The sequence below is a fragment of the Bidens hawaiensis genome, unplaced genomic scaffold (assembly GCF_021521415.1).
Source record: "Bidens hawaiensis isolate Kalapana, Puna unplaced genomic scaffold, B.hawaiensis_p1.1 tig00006520_1, whole genome shotgun sequence".
Classification (NCBI taxonomy): domain Eukaryota; kingdom Viridiplantae; phylum Streptophyta; class Magnoliopsida; order Asterales; family Asteraceae; genus Bidens; species Bidens hawaiensis.
In genome coordinates, this window is record NW_027491437.1 from 1,062,810 (window position 1) to 1,090,028 (window position 27,219).

General features: G+C 36.8%; 3 protein-coding genes and 1 non-coding gene across 4 annotated transcripts; 3 read left to right on the plus strand and 1 right to left on the minus strand.

Moving 5' to 3' along the window:
• The first annotated feature begins 630 nt into the window (after positions 1-630).
• Positions 631-2,686, plus strand: LOC143632642 (putative NAD(P)H dehydrogenase (quinone) FQR1-like 2). Its single transcript, XM_077101109.1, has 2 exons — positions 631-1,094; positions 2,285-2,686. Exons 1-2 carry the CDS (start codon positions 745-747, stop codon positions 2,520-2,522), a joined length of 588 nt encoding a protein of 195 aa, XP_076957224.1. The 5' UTR covers positions 631-744; the 3' UTR covers positions 2,523-2,686.
• Positions 2,687-6,431: 3,745 nt separating this feature from the next.
• LOC143632643 (cytochrome c biogenesis protein CCS1, chloroplastic-like) lies at positions 6,432-11,843 on the plus strand. The gene is made up of 8 exons (XM_077101110.1): positions 6,432-6,753; positions 7,422-7,641; positions 7,715-7,826; positions 8,756-9,028; positions 9,926-10,191; positions 11,171-11,327; positions 11,527-11,610; positions 11,703-11,843. The coding sequence occupies exons 1-8, from the start codon at positions 6,432-6,434 to the stop codon at positions 11,841-11,843; spliced, it is 1,575 nt and encodes a 524-aa protein (XP_076957225.1).
• Positions 11,844-11,944: 101 nt separating this feature from the next.
• Positions 11,945-12,017, minus strand: TRNAR-CCU (transfer RNA arginine (anticodon CCU)). The gene has a single exon. It is a non-coding gene; the product is annotated as a tRNA-Arg (tRNA).
• A 3,085-nt stretch (positions 12,018-15,102) lies between these two features.
• On the plus strand, positions 15,103-16,056 carry LOC143632651 (uncharacterized protein At5g39865-like). The gene has a single exon (XM_077101117.1). The coding sequence runs from the start codon at positions 15,103-15,105 to the stop codon at positions 15,967-15,969; it is 867 nt and encodes a 288-aa protein (XP_076957232.1). The 3' UTR covers positions 15,970-16,056.
• The last annotated feature ends 11,163 nt before the right edge of the window (positions 16,057-27,219 follow it).

The window sequence follows — 27,219 nt, forward strand, 5'->3', positions numbered from 1 at the left end:
CTAGCTCCTTTCAAATAACACACATAGCCTATTATATATATAAGAGTTAAGGGTGAGTAAGGTATCACTTAATTAGAAATTTAATAATCTAATAAAAACTAATCAATTATCATCAAAAGACTCTACTCAAAAATTTCATGACTAAATAAACAGTTTAATATTAATTATTCTAATTAATCTTCATTCAATATATTTAGTTTTCCAACAAAACTAACCCTTACCCATTTATATTAAACACAAACCCACAAACATCATATTAGATTCATGTCGTGTTAAAAGTTCAGACCACACCACTGGTCATCTAGTCTATTTACTTGACTTGGAACTTGCGTAACTTTAAAGCAATTAATAACTAAATAACCATGATATCTTATTATTTGTAGAAGTTTATTTTATATTCAAACGATAAAAAAAATATTATTATTTTATTCATTTTCAGCCAGCGATAGTCTCCACGATACCATTATTATTCCAATTTCAACTCATCACTTCCATCAAACTCTTCTTCTTCATCTTAATCAACCAAATTAAGCTTCTTCAAACCCTTAATTATTTATGCCAATTCACAATTCAATCAATTAACAATGGGCAGGCGGCGGCTGCATCCCCAGCAAACACCAACCACCATCAATCACCGATTCGGATCCGGGTCCTGACCCAATTCCAGTAACAACCCATCACAATTCAATTCCAATTGAACACGTTGAACCCCATAAATTAAGAATCTTTGTCATATTTTACTCAATGTACGGTCACGTGGAGACTCTTGCGAATAATATCAAGAAGGGTATTGAGGAAATTGAAGGGGTTGAAGGTGTTTTGTTTCGGGTGCCTGAAACGCTGTCGTTTGAGACGTTGACGGCGATGAAGGTGCCGGAGAAAGGTGATGGGATTCCGGTGATATCGCCGGAGGAGTTGGTGGAGGCTGATGGGTTGCTGTTTGGGTTTCCGACGAGGTACGGGTGTATGTCGGCGCAAATGAAGGCGTTTTTCGATTCGACGGGTGGTTTGTGGAGGGAGCAGAGGCTCGCCGGAGTTCCGGCCGGGTTTTTTGTGAGTACCGGCACGCAAGGTGGCGGTCAAGAGACCACCGCGTAAGTTAGCTTCTTGACACTTGTTTGATTCACAAGTTTCACACTTTCATGCTTAGAAAGTGGTCTCTTTTAGGGGCGTATATATGACGTGAACCTAACATAAAATTTATGGGTTTGGGTTATTTTCATCTATCGGGTCGAACCTGTAAACCCGTTAATCTAACCAGGTTGGGGTAGGGTCAACTCGACGGGTTTGCTAGCTGACCTGTTTATTTTGTATTTTATTTTTTAAAATGTGTTTTCATGTAACAAATTAGGGAAAACTTTATACAATAGTAACCAATAAATTGGATGAATATTTTATCGCAAAATTTAAAATTGAAAAAAAAAATTTAACATAAGATTTTATAATTAAAAATGTAATTGTTTTATGAGAATTCATACTTTCTGTTGTAAAAATGCAAATTTAAAAATGTTAGTATTTGAAAATATAAGAAAAAACTTTTGGGCAACCCATGAGAATACAGTTTGTATTCAGGTTCATGTGTCTTATACGATTTTCAAGTTCAGATTTATGTTAAATTTTTGGGTTTGTGCCCGGTGGGACGTGCGAGCCCAGAGCCCACAAGCACAACCTATTTAACACCCCTTTATAAATTAAATCTTTTTGCATATTTTGTAATTATATGTTTCTTTTCTTTTAAAATAATTATTATAGTTTTAATAGGTTATAATTAATGTGGTTGTAGTAGTGAAAAAAAACAAAGTATTTTTCCTGAAAAGGAATTAGTGAATATCATGTGAATATCATGTTCACATGAAAAGTCTTAAATTTACATATTTACATTGTTTTAGTTGGTTATACGTTAAAACTTAAAACTATGTTATTTTGATTAAATTTGTTTTTCCTAATGTTCCTTTACACGCAAAAACTTTCTTTGGTTCGCAATGTTTAATAAAGAAGGAACAAAGTTTTCCATTTTTTTAAAAGAAAGTAATAGGGAAGCACATTGCTACATTTCTTAAATAATGAGCATATAATTGTTTCGAGCTATCGATTGCCTAAAGTAACAAAATAAAACAAAAAGAATGTTTTGGGGGAAAATAAATGTGGGAGTTAAAAATAAGTTGTTATACGTCTTTTTTGTTTCATTAATGGGTAACCTAGTATTTTTTTATTTTTCTTCTGAAAATATACTTTTCATATTTAATCATCACTTGAAATCTCATACCGGTTGATGTGGTTGCAGATGGACCGCAATTACTCAATTAGCGCACCATGGGATGTTGTATGTTCCGATCGGATACACATTTGGTGCTGGAATGTTCAAAATGGACTCGATCCGTGGTGGTTCACCATACGGTGCTGGTGTATTTTCAGGCGATGGGACTAGAGAACCGAGCCAAAGAGAACTTGAGCTTGCACAACACCAGGGTAAGTACATGGCTATGATCGTCAAAAGATTCGCATCTCACTTGACACTATGATGAAAAGGCTAAAACCGAAAGCGTACATCTTTTAGTAAATAAGGTACAAGTTATTACAACAAATATTTAATTATTATTTTTGAAAATGGGTTTGTGAGGTAAAACCCTTTCCAATTTCCATTTATCTGTCATCCAATTTGTTGATTGTATGTGTGTTGATAACAACATTATTTACATTATATTAAATAGAAGAGTTGTATTGTGAATTTATATTTTTCTTTTCTTCTATCATATTAGTATTGTGAAAATTTAATTAAAATACCAGAAAAAGTAATTAAATAATAAGGAAAATAGTTAAGAAATTGAAATAAATACATTTGTTTGATATTTTAATGGAACTGTTAGTTGGCATGTTTGCACCAATTTACATAGTTCGACACACGAAATGCTTTTTCAACGAAATAATAATGCATGTTAAAAAGAAAATGATTGGTCAAATGTTGAACATGGCACATGCTGCTTAAATCATTATAAAATTGAAAATTGATAGATAAAAAAACGCGTCAATTTGGAAACTTCTGCTGATATTAACAGCTTTGTTAAAAGTTTTGCTTAATAATTAAAAATGAGCCATTTAAAATTAGTAATGTGTTGCTAAATCACCACTAGCATAAAATGTACTTTTTAGCCACTTGAGACCCAAGTTAAGCAATTAAAACAAGTTAACTTTTGTTTAGTATTAGTAATTAGACTTTTGTAAAGGTGATAGTTAGATGGACTCATGGAACTTGGAAAGCAACGTCTTCATTATCGCGTGGTAGTTGAGTTGGACACTTGATTGAATTTATTTTTAACGACCAACAATAAAAATTTTCATTAACTACCCAAATAGTATAGCAAGGTCTCAGGCGCACATTAATCGTCTGATGATTTGCAAAATATTTCTCATGTCCCCCCCCCTTCCTTCTTTCACCACACACATCAAAAGACGACTGGAAACTTCATATTTTCCATCGAGCAGCCGGTCACGAGAGCTTTTCACAATGTTGTTCTCTAAAAAGGTGATTTACATTGCCAATAGCATTGTTCTCCAAACTTTTCACATTACTTATCAATTTGATACAAAAGGATGTGTGGCCTAGAAGTTGTGTAGGAAAGACATATCTTTATGTAGTTGATGTTAAAAAACATATTTATTTATGTGATTAGATGTTGTGTTCTAGCTGTTCTAACAGATATTATCAATATGATGTCATTTGCGGATTTGCGACCTTTGCTTATATGAGAAATGCAAGTACATTAGCATGCATAATGATAATTGAAAATGATAAATCTTTCTCAGCCCTATCAATGGTTTTACTACGAGTGAGATTATACCGGCATATTTGTTTGTTTGTGAAAACCTTTTTGTAGTGTACTAGTGTTAAGTTGATTAAAAATAAATTGAGCCTCCATATGTTTATATAAACTCTTCAAAAAGCCCCCTTCGGCCCTTTTAAAGCAGCCCTTCCAATTTATTTTAGTCCATTCCACTTTCAAGAAACGTAAAAATGTAGGTGAAACTTGAAAGTATGAAATCCAGTCGCCTAATAAAAAAAGGACTTTGTTTATGGGGTAAAGTTAAAATAGACGAAAACAGGAAGTGCGAGAATAATTTGTGGTCATACAAAAAATTTTATTAAAAAAATTCAAAAATTAAAAATAAAAAATAATAACTCAAAATATAAATAAAAAACAAAAAAAATAAAAACCTAAATGCTCCCTCCCCCCCCCCCCCCCCTCATTCCCATTAAAAAAAAAAACCGATGAAAAGACACAATGCCGAGAAAAAAGACAAAATGTTGAAAATTAACAAAAGACACAATTATGAATAAAAAAAGACACAATAGATCGCAAAATATAACACAATTCCGAACAAAATATAACACGATATAAAAAAAACACAATGTCAAGGAAAAAGACACAATCAGTAACAAAAAAATTTATAAACAAAAGACACAACCATCTTTTTTTCTCAACATTTTGTCTTTTTTTTAAACAAAAAAGACGGGAGAAACATTATCGTTTTTTACTTTTTTTTTAACTTTGTGTTATGACTTTTTATTTTTTTAGGGGGTTTTTTGTTCCCCTTTGCAAAATAATCTGACGCTCATTTATAATCTGTTAAAATAAACCAGTTACTCGGCCCTATATTTTAAATCAATTCGGGTTACTCGGGAGTCTGATTAATTGCTTACGGTTGATTTTGGCACCCTACTTCTACTAAAGTTTATTATTTACATATTTGTGTCTTTCAATAAAAATCTTGGATCAGCATATATAAATTGGGGTGAGATAATGTACAAACAAGTTTTATCATTCAAACATTACGAATTGAATAAAAAATGGACGCAGTGACATTTTTATAATTACTCTAGATATTAAATACACTGATTAGAGCAATTATAATATATGTAGTTCGCGAAAGTACATAAACCTATATTTGTATTGTTAAACACGAAAATAGTTATCTTCTTGTTGATGAGGACGGCGATAATAGTAAATTCAACACTTAAATGCCATAAACCTATTGTAGTCTTTTATTTAAAAAAGAAAAATAAAATTGGTTGGAAATTGATTTTTAATTATAGAATCATGTAGTATTGAATTATTTTTTGAGTTAAAATTGTATTTTAAAAACTTGTTCAAATCAGCCGGTATTAGAGCATTCACAGTCCGTCCCTCATCTCCATATATAAAATTACACTAAAAACACTACATTTCTCTCTCATGTTTAATTAAATAATACTCTTTTATACATTTATCATTACGGTTTTCTTTTTCCTATACTCACAATCAATTCAATAAATATTAAAAAATAAACAGGGGCAAACAAAGTTTCCCAAAATTTTAAAAAATCATTACATTTTTCTCTCTCTACCCTATAATTTACACTCACAGTCACTCAAAACCTCACTCTATAATTTGCAAACTTCCCTCACATAATTTTAGGAGAGGGTTGACAATGCTCTTACCAGTTATCACTTAATATAGCATTCTCAGCCTATTCCCTATGAGTGAGTTTTGTAATTTATATGGTATGATTATGAGTGGCTGTGAGTATAGTAGAGAGAAAATGTTATATGAGAAAGTTAAATTTAGGGTTTCACTATTCGTAATAATATTTCAATGTTTTCTGAAAGTGGTTGTGAGTGGAGGAGCGAGAAAAAAGATAATGATAAAGGTGTAAAAATTATTATTTAATTAAAAAAGAAAAAGAAAATACAGTTATTTTAATACAGTTATATGATATAAATAGATATCTGGTAAATTGGATGGGAATGCTCTTTGTGGCAGATCTAGCAACCCCTCAACTTTTTTTGTTGAATTATATTTTTAAGACAAATATTTATTTTCCCTTTTTCATTTTATGTAGATTAAGAAAACCTTTTTAACTTGCGGTACCCGACCAGTTTTTAAAACATTAAGTGGGTGTTTGGTTTAGCTTTTTAAGCTTTTGCTTATTAGCTTATATAAGCTAATTTGAAAAAGCTTATTTGAATATTCTTTTTTAGCTTATTTGAAGAAGCTGATTTGTGTAAAGGTATAAGTTACACATTTATCCTTAAATGGTGATGAATTAATAATTATTGAAGCAACTTATTAGTGTAACAAATTAAGAATGATAGCTTTAACAACTTATTAAGAAGCATAATCAACTTATATAATATAATATAAGCTAATCTAAACACTTAAAAAAAGACATTCAAATAATAGAAAACAAGCTATAAGCTAATTTAAAATATAAGTATTTAAAAAAAAAATAACAGACAAGCAAAACACCCCATAAAACATTGGTTATCATCAAGATACGAGTGGCCACGATATCTATCCCGCGAAATCTAATCAACGAAACCGAAAAAAAAATCTCTCATTTTGGATAAAACCAAACGGTCGTTAGCTTAACAACTAAGTCTCCGTTGTTCAACAATGGAGACCCTTGTTCTAACCCTTAACCCACTTAAACCCCAAACCCATCTCTTCAGTTATCAAACCCACAACCGCAGCAGACGCTTAATTCCAACAATTTCTTGTAAGCTGTCATCACAGCCATCAAAAGACAACAAGGTTGTTGTCCCTGGTGCAGCACCATCACTGTCGGAGGAAGTTAAACCTCCTCCTCCTCCGGCAGCGAAGAACTCCGGCGGCGGGCTGTTGGTAAAAAGGTTGACCAAAAGGGTTCTTTTGGGCCTTGCTAATTTGCCTCTGGCTATTGGGGAGATGTTCACCATTGCCGGTCTGATGGCTTTGGGTATGTAGTCTTTTACTTTACTCAAATGTGAATTGTCTGTTTTTATTTTTGAGAATTGAGTTTGGATATAAATGCTATTTTGACTTTGCTAGTCAACACATGTTCGGGTTAAGTATACTGGTTATATTTAACAATGCTAACAATGCAATAAGTTGTTCTAATAGAGCAATGATGGCGATAAATTTGTATACAATTATTACAAGTTAATCTTCAAACGGGTTAATAAAATGTTGAAGGGGTTAAAGTGGCAAGTTTGATTTAATAGTAGAGATAATGATGTTAGTATTAGATTATAACTGCGAGAAGCATTCGAGTAGGTTTAGTATAGTTTATTTTTTTAGTATAAATAGATGGGTTATTAGGCCATTGTAAGGCCACCAGGGGCACCTTCAGGTACCCCTCACGGGTAATGGTTTGCCGATCGGTAAAAGCAGTGCCAAGGAACCGGGCACACATCCGGCAAGTATTAATATAAAAATAATATATTTGTAACTATAACTAACACGTAAATTACTTATAGGAGTTTCTGAACATGACCAAAAGGTGTTTATGGGTCGACACGGCTCATTTCAACCTGAACTTGTTTTGACCCGTTACCCAACCATGTTGACCTGCCATTTTATCACCTCTACTGAATTGTCCTCATTTTTATGCAACTGTTTATGCAGGCACTGCAATAGATCAAGGCGAGAATCCAGAGTACTATTTCCAAAAATACCCTGAGGATCATCCAGTCCTAGGATTCTTCACCTGGAGATGGATACTTACTCTAGGATTTGATCATATGTTTTCATCCCCTGTATTTCTTGGCACTTTAATATTATTGGGAGCATCTCTTATGGCTTGCACATACACCACTCAAATCCCCATGGTCAAAGTAGCAAGAAGGTAAATATTATTATTATTATTATTATCTTAACTAAAGCACCTTTGCCATTTGGCTTAAATCGCTATTTTACAGATGGTCTTTCTTACATTCGGCTAACTCAATTCGAAAGCTGGAATATTCAGATTCTCTGCCCAAAGCCTCGGTTCAGGATTTAGGTGTCGTTTTATCGGGAGCTGGATACGAGGTATATAAAGAGTGTTTGAGTTTGCATTTTGCATTTTGAAACTCTGTATTTGATTATTACGGGCTTGAATTCATAATTCATAATAATCAATAAATTATAATTTGGATAACCATATTCCAGTTCTGATTATCTAATGTTAGATTTCATATAGGTAGTAACAAAACTGATTTATCTTATGATACAATAAAATTACCTATTTATCACTTCTTTTAAGCTTTTGAGGGTGCATTTACTCTCATTTCATAAAGATTTAAACTTTTCTTTTCTTGTTAACTTCACCCAAATTTAGCATTTTTACTTAGGGTGTGCATGATCCCAAAAAAACCAAACCCAAACAAAAATGACAGGTTGGTTTTATACTTTTATGTCTGTGTAAAAACCGAACTTTCGGTTCAGTTTCGGTTTTGTGTATAACTGAAACCAAAGCTAACTTATGTATTTCAGCTTCTAATATGATTTTTACAAAATTTAATAGAATTGAATAGGTAGTGTAACTCAAATATTTTAGCCAAAATGTATAATAACAATTAGCTTTTAGTTAACGAAAGGATTCAGGCCCGAATTCATTATTTTGCGCCAATTTGTTTTTCAGCCCAAAACTTTCAAGCCCAAATGAGAAAACCAAAACCAAAAGCAAACGGTTTTCAAAAACTCAAAAAACCGAAATTTTGGTTATTGGCTCATTTTGATCCCAAAATCAGGTAGTAACAAAACTGATTATTAAATGATTAGACTTACCTACTTACCCCTTCTTTTAACCTAATTTACTCTTATTTCATAAAAAAATTAAACTTTTCTTTTTTTGGTAACTTTAACCCAAATTTCACAAGTTTGCTGATTTGGATCTACAAGAATCCCCCCTTTTCGATATTATTAGCAGGTATTGTAAACATTTTGTAATAAACTAATAATCAGACATTTTTTGTTAGGTTTTTCTGAAAGGACCATCTTTATATGCATTCAAAGGGCTAGCGGGCCGGTTTGCACCAATCGGTGTGCACATAGCCTTACTCTTGATAATGGCGGGTGGGACCTACAGTGCTACTGGAAGCTTTAAAGGTTCGGTAACAGTCCCACAAGGCTTAAATTTTGTTATGGGAGATGTATTGGGCCCGAACGGATTCCTTTCTACACCTACTGAAGCTTTTAACACTGAGGTTCGTGTTATCCGGTTCTACATGGATTACTATGATAGCGGAGAGGTGAGGATAGTTGTTTTTAGTAGTAACAAACAGAGCATGTTCATGTTTGCTTATTTAACTTTAACCGAACAAACGAGCGAATGTGAATAATTAAATGAATGGGTTTTCTTGTTCGTGTTCGTCAAGGAAACGGGCATGCTTGTGTTTGTTTATGTTCCTTCGCTAACAGTGTAAATGAATGGTTCACGAATGTAAACGAACGAACATAACTGAACTTAGATGATCGAACATAACTAAGCTAAAACCAGTAAAAGTAACATGAAGAACAATGTATTTGGCCTAAAAATTTATTAAAAACAGGCAACATTCTAATGTACAATAAAATTTAAATGAATATATCAACGAACGAACTCAAACAAAGCTAATGAACGTAAACGAATTTATTTGAAGAAAGTAAATGAACGTTCACGATCATAAATGAATGGGCAAGACATGTGTTCATGCTCGTTTAACTAAATGAACAATTATTTTTGTTCATGTTCGTTCGTTAAATAAACAAACAAAAACAGACTTCCCGCCAAACGCTTCACGAACTGTTCACTGAACGTTCGGTTTGTTTACCGGCCTGCTTTCTAGTGTTGGAAAATAGGAAAAATCAAATGGGTTGGAAGTTGCCCGAATTGTATTTCTAATACATGAAGCTTTCTTAATTATTTTTTCAAACATGTTTGATTATTATCTCATATATAAAAACCGGTAGCCCCATGACTCTCCTCATGGGAGGCCGTGGGTTCGAGTCTCATGTTGTCTGGAGCATTTTGTTCGAGGTTGAGCCAGGGGGTTTTCCCACTTGTGGGTTTCCTCCTGGGTGGGTGGGCTGGGTCACCACGATCCCACACGGATACGCCGACAATCAAATAGCCCGTTAACATGACTTGTTTCATTATTGTGGTATAGGTTTCACAATTCCACACGGATCTTTCTTTATTTGATATTAATGGGAAGGAAGTAATGAGGAAAACAGTAAGTGTAAATGACCCCTTAAGATATGAAGGAGTCACTATATATCAAACTGATTGGGGCATTTCCGCGCTTCAAGTATTAAAAGATGATGAAGGCCCGTATAACCTAGCTGTTGCACCGTTGACCGTCAATGGAGATAAGAAGCTTTACGGAAGCTTTTTGCCTATTGGAAATGCAGAGTCAACAGATGTCAAAGGAATGTAAGTTTTGTCCTTTTTTCTTCTTTTTTAAAAAAGAATTAATTACATAGATGGTCCTTGCGGGACGCTCACATTGTAACTTTAGTCCCCAAGTTTCAAACTTTGCATGTTCAGCCCTATAGTTTGTCAAGACGTCATTTTTTAAAATGACAAAAATACCCTTAACGAAAAAGATATATGCCCAAACCGCAGGGGCCATCCGTGTAGTTAATTTTTTTTAGATGTGACAAAATGGGCAGGGGTAGCAGGTCAAAATAGGTGTATGCATTGGTTGTACCATAATCATCATCATCATCATCATCATCATCATCGTACTCAGTATATCCCACCAATAGCAATGCTATGGTAGGGTCTGAGGAGGGTAAGATGTAGACAACCTTACCTCTATCCCATAGGGATAGAGAGGCTGCTTCCGGTGAGACCCCCGGCTCGATAGTAGTTTTGCATCAAGCCTTGGACATAAGGCACATAGCACTCAATCATCGGGACACCGGCTGATCGGTGCATGTGCCCTTGTCTTTCGGCTATCAACGCCACCACATGATGCCTGATTAACCTTCCGCCACTTTTAACGTTATTTTCACGAGATTAGTAAAATAACGTCAAAATTAGTGCAATTGTACTTTTGCCCACCCGAGGGTTCACACATATATACATTATATGCGCGCACCGCAAGCAGGGCGTTGGTTGTACCATAATGATGAAACAATAAACCTTTTGACCATTTAACCCGTTGGCCCATTTGAATCTTTTCATATTTAGGTAGTTTTCTACATTTGACCGGGTATCAATAAAATAGAATCTGAATTGACCCGGGTTCGATGCAAACTGGTTGACCTTTTCATCAATTCAGATTCTATTTTATTGATACCCGGTGGGTTCGATGCAAACTGGTTGACCTTTTCATCTTTACTTTATATTTTAAACTCCAATTTTCTTTGCAAAAAGTTGAATTTTTTTTTCTTGTTTATCAACACAGATCAATGCTTCTTCGTGATCTTCAGTCAGTTGTGTTATATGATCAAGACGGGAAATTTGTTGGGGTCCGTAGGCCCAACTCGAAGCTTCCGATTGAAATTAACGGTACCAAAATCGAAATTGTGGATGCAATTGGCAGTAGTGGACTTGATATGAAGGTAATATACTGTTGTTTTAGACACAAAATGGGTCAGGTCAAACGAGATGGGTCGGGTAAAACCGGGCCAGGTCTGATTTTCTCTGAACACTGTATAGTGTTAATAAAAATCTATTTGCTTATTAAACTGATTTAAAAGGTTTTGACCCGTTTCATGTATAGCTTTGACCCGTTAATGAGACGAAATTGCATGTGTACAGACTGATCCTGGCGTGCCGATTGTTTATGCTGGATTTGGTGCGTTAATGCTTACAACTTGCATTAGTTATCTATCACATACACAGGTACGATTGCATGAATCCGACAACAGGTCAAAGTCAAACAAAACACATTTTATCTTGACTTCTGAAAACTAACTATACATTTTGTTTGACAGATATGGGCTTTACAAGATGGAACAACTGTAGTAGTCGGAGGCAAGACTAACCGAGCCAAGTTTGAGTTCCCTGATAAGATGAATCGATTGCTAGATCGGGTCCCCGAAATAAACGAACAGTCTGATGTTATTTGTGGCTAAGAAACAAAATATGAGGATTATTTTTTGGAGATTTATTTATTCAAATATAGAAGTGTATATATTATACACCAAATTTATAAAAATTTTGCTTAAAAGTATTACGCGCCAGGAAGGGGTCGAACCTTCGACTTTCTGCTTAGGAAACAGACGCTCTATCCACTGAGCTACAGGCGCTTTGCTCTTTACTTAAGCCAAATAAAACATATATATTATATCCTAACCTTGAGACAGTTATCCTTGAATGTATGTGTTGTTTCTCTCGATATATTACTGAAACACTGTGTTTACATGATTATTTGATTCTTGTGATTATGTATTTAAAATGAAAAGGATTATCTAATGGCATGCTGCTATATAATCATACATTCTTGAGATTTTTCTATTCTTTAACTTTATATATTTTAATTTTTGAAACATGTATTCCGATTCATAAACTTTACAATAGCTTTTAAGTAGAATGATATTATATTCTACATTTAGATATAATATAAAGAAATTATTAGTGATACTAATACTAATTTAATAAAATATAGCAATGAAAAATCACACATGCAAACACATATACCAGCACTTTGTCACGCTCCGCTAAAATTCAAGTTGCTACATCTCAAAAATTGAAATTTTCTAGCAAAGTTTTCAATCTTCGCAGCCTTAGACTACCTCTAATGCTTCTAGTGGAGGGGATGCATTTAGAGTCCACTTGGGAGGGATGCATTGGAGTGGGGGGGAGCATTTGAAGGAGATGCATTTGGTGAAGTGCATCTAAATAATGGGCCCAATTAAAAAAAGTAATAGAAAGAGAAATGGTGATATGGAAGAGAGAGGATGTATGTGAAAAGAATGTGTTGGAGTTAAAAATAGGAGAGAGAGAGTGCATATGAAAAAGATGGGTAAAAAGCTGACGTGACAGCGATGATTAGGATGCATGTAGTAAATGCAGGACCTTGCATTGCGGGTAGTCTTAGAAAATTCTAGATTATAGATGGTGATAATAAAGATATTTGAACTCATTTTGACAATTTGGCCATCTAAACCAATTCAGGTTCACATGCAGTTTGTATAAGATTGGAAATGTATGAACAAAATCAACTAAATGATATATATCTTCTAAAATGATTACAATCTAATAATTACCTCTACTTTTGGTTTGATTGAGCATGGACACTTGATTTGAATTTGGAAAAACAACCAGTGTATCTTTTGTAAAGTAGGGAGGGAAAGAAACATATAGAAGCTTTTCAGAAAAAAACCACCACCACCACCAACTATTGTCTATATTCCTCAAGTCTTTTGCTGCTTTTGGCTTCTTAAACGGTCCCTCCATTTGCATAATTATTTTATGGAATATTGGAACTATTATTACCATATCACTAATAATATTGTTATTGCTGGCCTATTCTTTATTCAAATTATTTGAGAATTCTATAATTTTGTTTTGAAGAGTGAAACACTTGTTAGAAAATGTTAGCATAAGTATGGAGTTTTATACACAACAAGGTATGGATAACCTCTTAATACACAATCTCATAAACAGGCATGTGCCATATGCACCAGTTTACAAGCAACAAGCTTTTTAAGTTTTAATATCCAACCACTAGCTCGTTCACATGGAGGGCTAGCAACAACCTCCATCCCATCAACTACCTTGTCTTAATAGGTTAAGGTATAACATATTGGTTTGTGATAAGAAGTGAGGCTCACCATGCAACACTAAAGGTTGGGATAGCGACCTACGGTCTGTACAGATGAAAAGGACAGTAAACAAGAGAAAATGTTGAGTTCACCGAGATATCCACAAAGCTCGCATCATGTTGAACTACGAGAAAAAAGACGGGACAACCATCATTTGAACAATTATAGGTACAAACTTATGAGAAACATAATGACGGAATTCACATATCACCAACTTCTACTCATTAGTTGTTGGTCACCAACGGTTGGTGATCAACTTTAGAATGCCAACATTAACAAATCATGCCTAGAATGTTAGTGTTGGAAATCTCAACTTAAAATGTCAGTATTGAAAGGTTAGCATAAAAGTCAGCTCTATAAAATGAATTGTTATTATTGTGTAGGCACTAGCCATCATCCAGATAGATGTTAGCCTAGACCTTCAAATACAACATATAAAAGAGATCCGCAAGTTCAGACACAACCACGGCACACATTTAATATGCTCTCATATGGCAGAGGATGTGCGTGTCATTAGTACTTAGAAAACGTAGTTGGGAGGACCACAAGTCATGACATTGTGTGGAAACATCAAATACCATAAGAAGACAAAACAAAAATCTATTATTCATTGCTATAATATATTTATTGCCAATGCTACTCTCTTTCTTAACATAATATCACTCTTAGTCTTAGACCATATGTTATGGTTCATTTCCATCATTCTCTATCATTCGTCATGTTTGTGCTACCTCGGTGTCAACTTAATTTTTCCTTCATAATTCAGCCCCACTACTCAACGCTTGTTATACCTCATTCTTCATCATTATCCACCACTCAATTTTATTTAATCACAAAAAGAAATAAAAAGAAAAGGAGAAAAAAAAAAAACTTGGGGCAACCACCTTCATCGGGCTCCCGCCATTCTCCACTCGGTTCCCAGCCACTTAGGACTAGTTGAGGGTTGGGAATGAAGTATAACGCATGGTCTTACTCTCATCCCAAATTATGTTCATGACGTCTAATATGTGTAATAAGACTAACTTTGTTCTTTCTCTCAGATAAGACATCGAGACTTTTGAACACAAATATATTCCTAGATCAACCAACATCTTAGATTCTTTGTATTACTATGAATGAAATTATACTAGGTATGTTTGTTTTATTTGTTTTTTATATCATGACATAACTACAAATAAAAGTGTCAATATTTTAACTATTTTTGTAAAAGGATAGAAGACATTATAAGAAAAACAGGTTAATTTTAGTAAACGTAATATCACCTCTCATCACCAACTTAAACACATATTATAATCCGCCGTACGATATAAACATGCTTTCAACTAACTACCATAACGACCTACCAAATTACTTCATCTTTTCCCCCTCTTTTTTATATTTTCTTAAAAAAAATCAAATACAAAAAAAGCTGACCCCTCCACCCTCTCCGTCTTCCCCAATTCTCTATCATTTCAATTCATATCATTATCATTATTATTTCAATCATCATAAATCATATCATAAATAAAAATAATAATACCCCTCTGTTTCCCCAATCTCCAATTTCCCGGTCAATTTCCACATTGAAATGTGGCCGTACCGACGAAACAATAGCAATAACAACAACAACAACAACGACAACGAAGAGTTTTTAACCCCGAAATCACGCCGAGCACCTTCCAGCCCCAATTTCAAACGCCGATCCTTCAAAGACATCGAAACCCTAACCCATGACGGCAATAACATGATCAACGACGACGCATCCTCCTCCGGCGACGCCGATACCAAACGCCCCACCACCGTCTTCCACCGCGTCAGCCTCGCTAACCAATTCACCCGCATTTTCTCCGCCCGACCCAAACCCAACGAACCACCAGATATCCCACCCGAATCAACCAAACCCACCCCACTACCGGAAAAACCAAAACCCACAAAATCTGAAAGATTGGAAAAATTCGGACCCCGGGTCACAATACCCGGATCCGAAAAACGGGTCGTGGTCTACATGACCAGCCTCCGCGCCGTCCGATCGACATTCGAGGCCTGCAGGACCGTCCGATCGATCCTCCACGGATTTCGTGTCCCAATCGACGAACGGGACTTACTAATGGACTCGTCGTTTTTCGACGAAATTCGAAAAATAATGGCGCAAATTGGGCAAGGGAAGCGGGACGACAAGCGGGTTGCGCTGCCGCGGGTGTTCATCCGCGGGCGGTACATAGGCGGGGCGGATGAGATCGTTGAATTGCACGAGATCGGGGAGTTGAAGAAGCTTATGTCCGGGTTGCCGGCAGCGCCCGCGGGAGTTTGTGATGAGTGTGGCGGGTTTAGGTTTATTTTGTGCGAGGAGTGTAACGGGAGTCATAAGTTACCGTTGGATGATGGTGGCTTTAGTACTTGTACGTCGTGCAATGAGAATGGTCTCATCAGGTGCCCATCTTGTTTGACCTGTTGATAATAATATTATTGGGTTTTCATTTGAATGTGATTTAGATTAGTGAAAGGAATTTTTTTTGTTGAATGCAAAGAAAGTGATTTGGGATTCATTGATATTTTTGGAGGGTAAATTGGAATTGTAGTGTAAAATGAATGAATATTTTACGTGACGTTATGTCAATGGATAGTCAAATAGATCTATGTTATGTAACTCGTAAATGGTTATTACTTATTAAGAACTAATGTTGGTCGGGACAGCCGGTAAAACCTAGCATTGAAACCCGGTGTTGTAATACCCGAGTGTTACGACGATAAGTCGACCGGAGTTCATACATTATTGGTTATGCTCGTTAAGGTATAGACACCGTTGGTAAAACCTAAACGTTACTCCCAAAAATTAAATTTGTCAAATTAACATATAAAAAATTAAACTATTCAATGTTTATTTGGTCGGTAACCCGGGCAGTGGTAAAACGCAAGCGTTGTCGGTCCAGGGCCTTGAAGCGGTAACTCGACACGAATTCGGTCGGTTTAGGTTACTTTCGTTACGGTACCGAAGCTAAAAATGGTAAAATATAAAAAATGAGGTGGACCAATGGGTGACGTCGGTCGGTAAACTTGGATGTTTGTAAAACCCGAGCGTTGTTGGTCACGGTCGTTAAGGTTGTGAGTCTACACGAATTTGGTTCGTTATGCCCGTTACGGTATCGGAACTAAAAAAAAAATCAAAATCATAATAACCAATACGGTGCCGCTAAGTAACCCAATCGGCACTTGGCGGCACCAAACTTCCTAATTATTATATATAATATAATATAATAATATTGTCACTCATAATTTATTTAACATATGCTTTGCCGAGGCAGTGGAGTTGTCACCGAGCATTCTTCTTTTCTCTACTTTTCTTAATACTCTTCAATGCTTAAATTTTTGAAGATTCTTTTGTGAAGAGATGTGAATATTTTTCTGTCATCAAAATAGTGCGTGTATTTCTAATTCTCTTACCTGAATGGTGTTGACATGGCATGAGTTAATGTGACGCCAGTAGGAATGTGGCACGCGAGCAGGGTTTAGATGCGTGGGGAATTCCTTGCATAGTAGAATGGATAAAGAAGGAAACGAGGCATGCGGGGATGGAGCAGAAGAGACTGATCTGGAGGTTGAACGGGTCGATCGCCATTCCGGTGTTGCAGGAGCGAGGACCCCACATGTATAACCATGCTCTTATAGTTTTTAACATCATGGTAAATGTGCCCCGTATGGGGAGACAAAGAAGCCACCACAATATAACTCACTTTCTAAGAATAGCATAGCTCATGAAAGTGGGATTAGAGAAATGACGAAATGTTGTGATTTTGGGTCATTTCTTGAAGGGCTAGCTTGTTAATTACGTTCACATGAAGGTGATAGAAAGCCAATTTCCCTAGTGAAGCATGGGATACAAGAATTAGCTACAAATTCTAATATAGTAGTAACTAGTTTTAGAGCCCGTGTTACACACGAGATAATTCAAATTATAAAATTATAAGTAAAACAAATAATTACATGGCGTATATGAAAAAAAAAATGTATTACATCTATGCTTGTATCTATACAATGTGTACATAAATTGATTTTATTTATATCACATAATAGTTTTTTTAAATGAAATTAATAAAAAAATGTCGGTGCAAAATCGTACCCGAGAATGCTTCTTTCTATTGAAAAATTCATTCTCGGTGTCATATATGTATAATTGAAAGAATTTTGGTTATGAACCAATTTCGAAAATAAAACTTCTCATACGATAGTAGTTCTAACCACTCAGCCTAAATACAAAAGAGACTTTACCTTTATTGATATATTTATCAATTTACCACCCATCAAAAGAAAGTAGGATATAAAATTGTAACAATGGATGTTCTTCAAGAACTATGTTTTTCTGAGCCACACCATAAAAAAGATTTTGATAAGTTTCAGAGGGCTTCTCTACTTTTTCATAATGACAATATAAAAAATAACATTTTAACCCATTCAATTTTGTGAATATTTTGTTTCATTTGAGCATAGTTTTGCATGACATGCTTCCCATATAACGTTCTGATCATTATTGAAGGAAAAATTAATGTTGACATAAATATTTGAAATTCGATAAAAGTTAGAAGCATTGATAGGCATGGGGGGTGGCATGTCGAAAGTGTTCGCAATCTTTTCTTAAGTTTTAATAGTTGAGGAAAAAATAATCAATTTGCCAAATCCCGAACCTTTTGATTATTTCAAAAAATGCCCTTAAAAATAAACTTGAAACCCGAATCATGTTTAAAATTCTAACTTTCATACTTTTGACATTTTAAAGTCAACACTTTGAACTCATAACAAATTTGACGATAAATCTATTTTGCATTCTCAAACTTTTAAAATACTCAAAATTTTTATTTTGGACCTGTAACAAAATTTGACATAAATGTAATTAACTTGTACCAAACAATCTATTTACCAACTTTTAACCCATAAAATCAAAATTAACATCCACAAAAAACCCAAAACAATTTTTATTTGAGAAACATGATTTGTTGTTAATTTTTGGATTCACCAAGTAGTTTGAAATGTATAGTAAAATAATATGTTAATATTTATATTTATAAAAATATATAGATATTATATAAATATAGTGTAAAAGGAAAGTGAATTGATTTATTACATATATTAGGGTATATTAGTTTTGGAGGGAAAAAAATTATAAGAATTAACCAAAACATGACAAATGTGTCCATTTATTTTACTTTATTAGAATAGTTAAATGAATGATTTTGTATAACTAAAGTAGCTAATATTTTTACAACATTACAACCACGCTATTTATTACGAAGTTTTGTATGTTTGGACTTCATCTCAGAATTATTTTAAATTATATAATTTACCAATGGTAGATCGTATATAACTATTAGAGATATGAATAAAATTATACCTATATCGAAGAAATGTATGTGATTATTATAATTAAATTATGTGATTATTGTTAAGTAGACTTGATTTTCAAAAATCTTATATGTTATAGAAATATTATAGGCTGTTTGGCAATTGCTGAATCATTAAGTGCTGAATCATAAAGAGGTCTGAATGGTTAAGAGGGTCTGAACCAGTAAGATCTGAACAAGATAAAGTCAGTTTGACTGAACATCTGAATAACTGTACAAAATGACTATCTTACCCTCTGAACTATTTTATGCTGAAAGAAATGTATCTGTTTATTTAGAACTCCGAATGATAAATAAGTATAAAAAGAAAATACAAAACATCATAGAAAATCCAAATTACACTATTACTTCAAAATCCATGGAAACATATTAAAATCCAAATAGAAGTTAATACTTCGCATACAAAAATAATTTTGTTAATTTGAAATTAGTTGAGTAGCTATTTCGTCAAGCAAAATAGTCATATACTCAATGCCTTGTGAACCCCATTCTATGTCATGAACGAACTGGCCATCACTTTCTCCACCATGTTTTGTCAATAGCCTCGTGACTCCAACAGATCCTACTCTTTTTTTGCGCCATTTCTTTATGGGTCATTTCTAAAAAACAAATATCACAACGAAGGTAAACAACCAACAACTTAGGTGATCAGAACTAGAAGGTGAAAAAACAATAAAAATAATGTAAAGTACAAGCTATACATAAAAGTACAAGAGAAATGAGCTTAAAAGACTTGAAAACAATCATGATAAACACGCCGTTCGGACAGCAAACTACAACAGTAGAATTAGCTTAATAAATCAACATTCACGGCTTAAAATTAACGCACTACACTTTCCATGTGGACAGCAAACTACTGCAGCAACATAACACATTAAATTGATATATTTAACAGCAAAACAACCTAATAAACATGTAGTTGCAACAGCAAACCAGTGCAGCAAAATTAGCGTATTAAACGAACATTTATAGCTTCAAATGAACACATTAAACATGCCATTTGGACAGCAAAGCAAACACTCGACCAAACATATGTAATAGATCCTGATTTAACCAATTCAGCAGCTAATATCATGTCTATAGGGCTACACAACCATTACATATGACCATATGAAAACTTTAATCATAATATCAATTGTTAAGCAAAATAATACAGCATTAAAAAGGGAAGTACCTAAGATTTTTGAACAAAACAAACATGGGAAGCTTCCACCTTCCCTGTGTTGGAAAAACAAAATCATTCCACCACTATCATAATAAATAGGGGTGTTCATGGTTCGGTTTAAAACCGTGACACCGCCCAAACCGGTCATCGGTTTGGTTTCACGATCGGTTTTATTATTTAAACTTCGGTCGGTCGGTTTTCAAACCGTAACGAATGGATTGGTTTGTGGTTTATTTAAACAACCGGCTGTATAAAACTGGACCAAACCGTAGCACTTAAATGTTATAATTTTTAAGAAATTTTTTATTAGCTTAATACTTATAATACCAGGCCAAGTAACCTGATAGTTGCAATATAACTTAATAATAATCCCCACAATCATATGCTTTGTACGCATAGAAAGAAGGGTTGTTGGCAGTGAGCAATTAACACTCAAATATACTATCTGGTTTAATTTTATTGGGAGTGAAAAAATTATGTGATAAAATGCATAAGCAGATAAACATTGAATTTAGCTAAACCAAGTATGCTTGCATGTCTACATATGGGTGTTTATATGCATAACAGTTCCTCATCAAATTTACAGAGTTTCTGTTTGTTTTTTTTTACCTTTCGGGTCTAATAACAATTGTTATCTAGAAAAGAAATTGATCCAGGATACCATTCTTTATGAAACAAACCCCGAAGTCTAAACCGTGAAACCAAAACCGTTTATAACGGTTTGGTTTGGTTTTAGGTTTCAACAGTTTGGTTACGGTTTTCAATACTAAAAAACCGTCACTAACGGTTTGGTTCACGGTTTAACCTAAAAACCGGATCGTGAACACCCCTAAATTAATAGATTTGTGACAAACACAAACTATGATGGTAAAAGCATTAATTGAGCAAAAGTTAGCCATTCGAACCAAATTGTCAAAATAAAAGTAAGATTCAACCAAATAGAATATCAAACAGTATAAACCGAGCATCAATTGGCCGTTCAAACCATAAACCCTAGCTTCTAGGCCTAGCCGTTCGAACCATAGAGGTCATGTAACAGAAATCAACGACAGATGGGGAAAGATAAGAGCAGAAATCGAGTAGTGAATAAAATCATACCTGTTTGTGCTTGGGATCGGGCTGAGAATAATGGTGTTGTGCCTGAGTCGCCAGAAGAGAAGGAAGGAGCTAAAGGGTAATTATGTCTCTATTTCATTCAGATGTCACATTCTATTGAAACAAACAAGGAGAATAATGAGCGATTCAGTCTTTTTAGTTATGCTCATATATGGCTATATATATATGTATGTATGCCGGCATGCTGCTGCTCGTATGTGTTTGGATCACCTTTTGTCAATAGATATAGCCCACTTAGTTTTAGTTGAAACCCAATTAAATATTTAATCTTCATTTGATATACTTTTTCTTTTTCTTTTTCTTTTTCTTTTTGACATTTTATTTCTAAATTTGATCATCATCAATTGCGTTTAAACACTCGATCACCCAATTGTGATCGTTATCGTTTTAACTCATTTTTCTCTACCACCTACAATATATAGACAATCCAACTAGTGCGATTCATAACAGTATCAAGGCATTTAATAATTAATTAATATGTGAATAAGAGTATCTAAAATGCACTAACAAATATTTGGATGAAATTTGTCTTTCTCTTTAGAAGATCGTTTAGGATTAGACTAATCATCTCTCTGCCTTTATATGACCTATTACTCTGTGAAGAAACACTAAGTGACCCCGGCAGATTACGGATAATCTTAGGGTCAAGTAGATGTTTCCCACGAGGGTTAGGTCCGGCAAAGATGGTTATTCTTCTGGTGACCTGCAAAACAGACACCGTGAGCTCGTCACTGAGAAGGGGGGGTACCTCCTTGTGACCACCCTCCGGCGTGAGAATCAGACTAGATTGCTCTGAATATAAATGTATATTAAGAGAAATAGCTAGAGCAGATAAGATATGTGATGGTATAAGATAGTATATGATATAAGATAATGATACCGTTCCAAGGTGTTGGAGTATTTATAGCCGAAGGTAGGTTTCCAAGCAGGTACAGCCAGCTGTATAATATTCCTTTTCTACCAACTGTGGGCTACGCACGTGCCGTGCTGGTGGTTGGTGGGTAGGCAGCGGCTGATAGTGACATGGCCGGCTGTGTACTATTCCTTTTCCACCAACTGCAGGCTATGTACGTGGTACGATGAGGGTTGGTGAGTAGGCAGCGGCTGATAGTGACATTTTGTACTAGAGCGTGCTCCTCGTCGTACTGTTGTCAGTGAGCTGTCACCCTGTGATGGGCTGCTTTGGTCAGATCTTGTCTATTTTGTCCATACCTTGGCAGGTATAGTACAAAAGATCCTCCAGAAGCGTACGGACTGGCTCATTTTGGCGGGAGTATTCCCGCCTTGCTCATTCCTTATTCAGGTGACATTACTGAATTATTGAGAGTTAGTGCCTTGTGCATGTAGCCTTACTATTAGTGCGGGTAGCCTTCCCTGATGGCTTGTATCCGCAGCTGCGGGAACAGGCGGGGTACTTCACCATTGGGAGGCTTTTCCTGCGGGAACAGCTGGCGTACTGCGCGTAAGGTCTTCATCTCTCTGAGCATGGTGGATCCTGCGGAACCAGTTGGTCTTTGCGCAGACGTCCCTCTTCAAGGTGAGTCTTGCGGGTCCAACTGGGCTCTGCTGGGACCTACCTCTTCAAGTCCCCCCAGTCCAATGTTCTTCTCATGAATTGTTAATAAGTGAGGTGAACTTTTGGACTTAAGCAAGGGGTTTTGAAAAGGGTTTTTAGTTTTAAGGTTTTCCGTGGGGATTCTTCCCGCGGTTTCCCTAATGTCACGTGCAGAAATTCCTGACTTTTCTGCTTGATCTTTGGGTATGATGCGGGTAGGTGTGTAACTTCCTCGCAAGTCAGGAGCGTTGAGTTTCACTTGTGTAGATTCTCCACGAGGTTTTGGTAGTTTTAGACATAGTGATCAATTATGTTAAACAACCAATTCCATCTTGGAGCTTCAAACAATCTAGTTCTCAACGTTCCCGCTATGCGGGGATGTTATTTCCCTTTCCACAAGCATGGCCCAGAAGATCCTTCTTGGTTTTAATTCCCTGCAAGTGCTAAGTATGTGAAGGGTTTCGCCTTGACACTGTACCCGCACTCGTCTTATAGTTACTTGACTTTCAAGGTATTCTTGGCCTCAATTCCCTGTAGGTGCTAAGTATGTGAAGGGTTTCGCCTTGACATTGTACCCGCACTTGTCTTACGGTTTCTTGGTTACCAAGGTATTCTTGGCTTCAATTCCCTGCAGGTGCTAAGTTTGTGAAGGGTTTCGCCTTGACACTGTACCTGCACTTGTCTTACGGTTTCTTGGTTACCAAGGTAAGGGGGTATATTCCCTCTTATTTTTGAATCTTTGTTTCACGCATATTTTAGTTTTAACTTAGCAATTTCTTGAGTAGTTTGGATAAGTTAACCTTTCAACGTGGCAGATGATAGGTTAAAGTTTTAAGTGTTTTAAATAAGTTAACCTTTCAACGCGCGGTTGTCAATAGGTTGATGTTCAGTTTCCTCTATCATGATTGTGCGGGTAGGACCGTCACTTTCATTTAGTGGGATGACCAAACTTTACCTATAACTGACCTGCGTGAAGGTTTTCCTCATCTTTTCCTTATAAATTTTTGCCGTTTCTTGTGTTTATGCGGGTTTTGCCGCCTTCCACACGCAACGACTTACTTCCCCACTTATTTATGCGGTGAATACCGGCATATCAATGTTTTGAATAAGTTAACCTTTCGACGCGTGGTTGTCAATAGGTTAATGTTCAGTTTCCTCTATCATGATTGTGCGGGCAGGACCGTCACTTTCATTTAGTGGGATGACCAAACTTCACCTATAACTGACCTGCGTGAAGGTTTTCCTCATCTTTTCCTTATAAATTTTTGCCGTTTTTTGTGTTTATGCAGGTTTTGCCGCATTCCACACGCAACGACTTACTTCCCCACTTATTTATGCGGTGAATACCGGCATATCAGTGTGGTCAGACATAAGTATAAATGTAAGACCATCAGCGTCAATGTGATAAGGAGAATCATTTCCATTAGAAGTGGCTCTAGGCCTTTTCTTTACAAGTTTGGAATTGATCTACATGCAGCCTGTGTAATTGAGCTCCCTTCCATGTTCTTGGGATGGGGGTGTCATCGAGCCTTTCGAGCCGATATGCACCTGGTTCGGAATCTCGTTGTTTACGCAGTATGTAGTCTCCAACATTGAAGCTGCAGTTTCATCTGTGTTTTCCCCAACTGGGGTTCTACACGCATTAGCCTGCTTAGCGTCCATTACGCCACGAGGTGAGTGAGTTTCCCATTTCTGACGAATGCTTCGACGACGTCCTTCAAGGCTACGCATTCCTCCGTGGTGTGGCCTTTTGTCCTGTGGAAGTCACAGGATTTGCTTTGATCAACGTTTGGACGCTGTCGGATTATTGGAGCCTCTGGCCATGGGAGCCTCTCGGTGGAAAATATCTCGGTGACGCTTTTGGTGAGTGGCGTCCATCTGGAGTTCCGGTTCGACGACTGCATGTTATCTTTCCGCCTAACCGAGGGTGCGAGCCGGATGAGGTGCCAAAGTTTACCCTTAACTGCCAAATACCAAGCTTCCTCTTTTTGTTTTGTCGGGCGGTAAGGACATTGTTTTCTCTTGTTTTTTGAGTGTAAAGGTTTATACTCTGGGGAAGATCTCTACCCAGTTGCTTTTCCGTTTCCGCGAAGCGTTTAGCTGCTGTCATGATGGCATCCCACGTGGATGGCATGCCATCTTTACCCGTTAAGGTGCGGATGAGCTTTGGGTCTTCCGCGCCCTGGATGAAAGCAGCGCGGACAAGATCTTCGCTAATAGTGCCCAGACTTAGCTTCTTTGAATTGAAGCGCGTGATGAACTCTAGTAAAGGCTCATCTTCCTCTCGGATGCAGTTGAGGATCGTCCATTGCTCTTCGGTATACTTTCTTTGTTGACTGAAGTGTTGGCTGAACTTTTGCTGGAAGTCTGCCCAATCGTAGATGTGGTGGACTGGTAGACGGTCGAACCACGCTCTGGCTGCCCCAACAAGCGTCATTTGGAACATGTAACACCACGTGGGTTCCGTCCAATTGCTGACGGTTGCCCCCGCTATGAATCTGTTCAAATGATCGTCCGGGTCAGATATACCATCATATGTGCCTATGTTGGACATTTGTTTGGCACTTTTCGGGGCAATTGCTTCCGCAATGTCCCTTGCAAATTTGGACTTTCCCGCATTTGCAACAGTTTGTCTGAAGGTTTTAGAGAAGTCACGTGGGTTTCCACCCGCGTTTTTTGGTTTAAAGGTTTCTCCAAAATTTCTTCTGTGGAAATCTGCTTGTTTACGCTTCCCTTTCGCCCTATGGCGCGGGTTTGCGTCACTGTCAGATTCTTCCCAATCTTTATCATACTCGCACTCATTACTCATGTTGAGCTGTTGTCGAGTGCTTCCGAATTCGTCAGCCTGTTGGAGTGAACGTAAGCGTTCATCCAACTCAGCTTGGAATTCCTTCTGACGTGCTTCCGCCCACGCTTTAACTTGATCAAGTGTTTGGCGGGGGAGCCTCGTTTGTTGTCTCTCCAACTGGGTATCGGTGAATCCCAGGGGAGGATTATTTACTGCACTTGCCCCGGCTTGGGTAACCGGGGTAGTGTTCGTATAAATTGTGTACTCGCCGGTGTTCCCCCCAGTAGCTGGGGTTGTGGTTACCGGGGTTTCTTGGTCACTCGCTGGCCTTGGCACCGGAGTAACCTTAACCATCTTTCCAGAGGTTTTGAAAAAACTGAGAAAATTAGTTCTAGCTTTTATGCACGGATGGCGCCAATGAAGAAACACTAAGTGACCCCCGCAGATTACGGATAATCTTAGAGTCAAGTAGATGTTTCCCACGAGGGTTAGGTCCGGCAAAGATGGTTATTCTTCTGGTGACCTGCAAAACAGACACCGTGAGCTCGTCACTGAGAAGGGGGGGGGGTACCTCCTTGTGACCACCATCCGGCGTGAGAATCATACTAGATTGCTCTGAATATAAATGTATATTAAGAGAAATAGCTAGAGCAGATAAGATATGTGATGGTATAAGATAGTATATGATATAAGATAATGATACCGTTCCAAGGTGTTGGAGTATTTATAGCCGAAGGTAGGTTTCCAAGCAGGTACAGCCAGCTGTATAATATTCCTTTTCTACCAACTGTGGGCTACGCACGTGCCGTGCTGGTGGTTGGTGGGTAGGCAGCGGCTGATAGTGACATGGCCGGCTGTGTACTATTCCTTTTCCACCAACTGCAGGCTATGTACGTGCCACGATGAGGGTTGGTGAGTAGGCAGCGGCTGATAGTGACATTTTGTACTAGAGCGTGCTCCTCGTCGTACCGTTGTCAGTGAGCTGTCACCCTGTGATGGGCTGCTTTGGTCAGATCTTGTCTATTTTGTCCATACCTTGGCAGGTATAGTACAAAAGATCCTCTAGAAGCGTACGGACTGGCTCATTTGGGCGGGAGTATTCCCGCCTTGCTCATTCCTTCTTCAGGTGACATTACTGAATTATTGAGAGTTAGTGCCTTGTGCGTGTAGCCTTCCCTGATGGCTTGTATCCGCAGCTGCGGGAACAGGCGGGGTACTTCACCATTGGGAGGCTTTTCCTGCGGGAACAGCTGGCGTACTGCGCGTAAGGTCTTCATCTCTCTGAGCATGGTGGGTCCTGCGGAACCAGTTGGTCTTTGCGCAGACGTCCCTCTTCAAGGGGAGTCTTGCGGGTCCAACTGGGCTCTGCTGGAACCTACCTCTTCACTCTGTTAGGTATATTCTCTTCAAGGACGACCCTGTTGTTTCCCCAACTAATCTCGACCTCAACTCTGTCTCCTCTAATAGCTCATGTTCTCATAGTCTGTATTTGAGGATTCAAATACCTAATACCTTTACCTCCCAAATTTCACCAGGATTCAAAACCATTATTTAAATATAAGTGTACCAATGTTTTCTCCTTTAATTTGGGCCTTAATTAAAGATAAGATTAATAAGTGGATTAGGTGAAACCCGCCACACATATAATCCAAACGAATGCACTATACTTGCATATTTGAAAATAACAT

Bases quoted from the DNA above. Each gene is read 5' to 3' on its own strand.
- LOC143632642 (XM_077101109.1), top strand. From the start codon at position 745: ATGTACGGTCACGTGGAGACTCTTGCGAATAATATCAAGAAGGGTATT. The intron at 1,095-2,284 runs GTAAGTTAGCTT...ATGTGGTTGCAG, and splicing joins GGCGGTCAAGAGACCACCGC to ATGGACCGCAATTACTCAAT.
- LOC143632643 (XM_077101110.1), top strand. From the start codon at position 6,432: ATGGAGACCCTTGTTCTAACCCTTAACCCACTTAAACCCCAAACCCAT. The intron at 7,827-8,755 runs GTATATAAAGAG...ATTTTTTGTTAG, and splicing joins TATCGGGAGCTGGATACGAG to GTTTTTCTGAAAGGACCATC. The intron at 9,029-9,925 runs GTGAGGATAGTT...ATTGTGGTATAG, and splicing joins ATTACTATGATAGCGGAGAG to GTTTCACAATTCCACACGGA.
- LOC143632651 (XM_077101117.1), top strand. From the start codon at position 15,103: ATGTGGCCGTACCGACGAAACAATAGCAATAACAACAACAACAACAAC.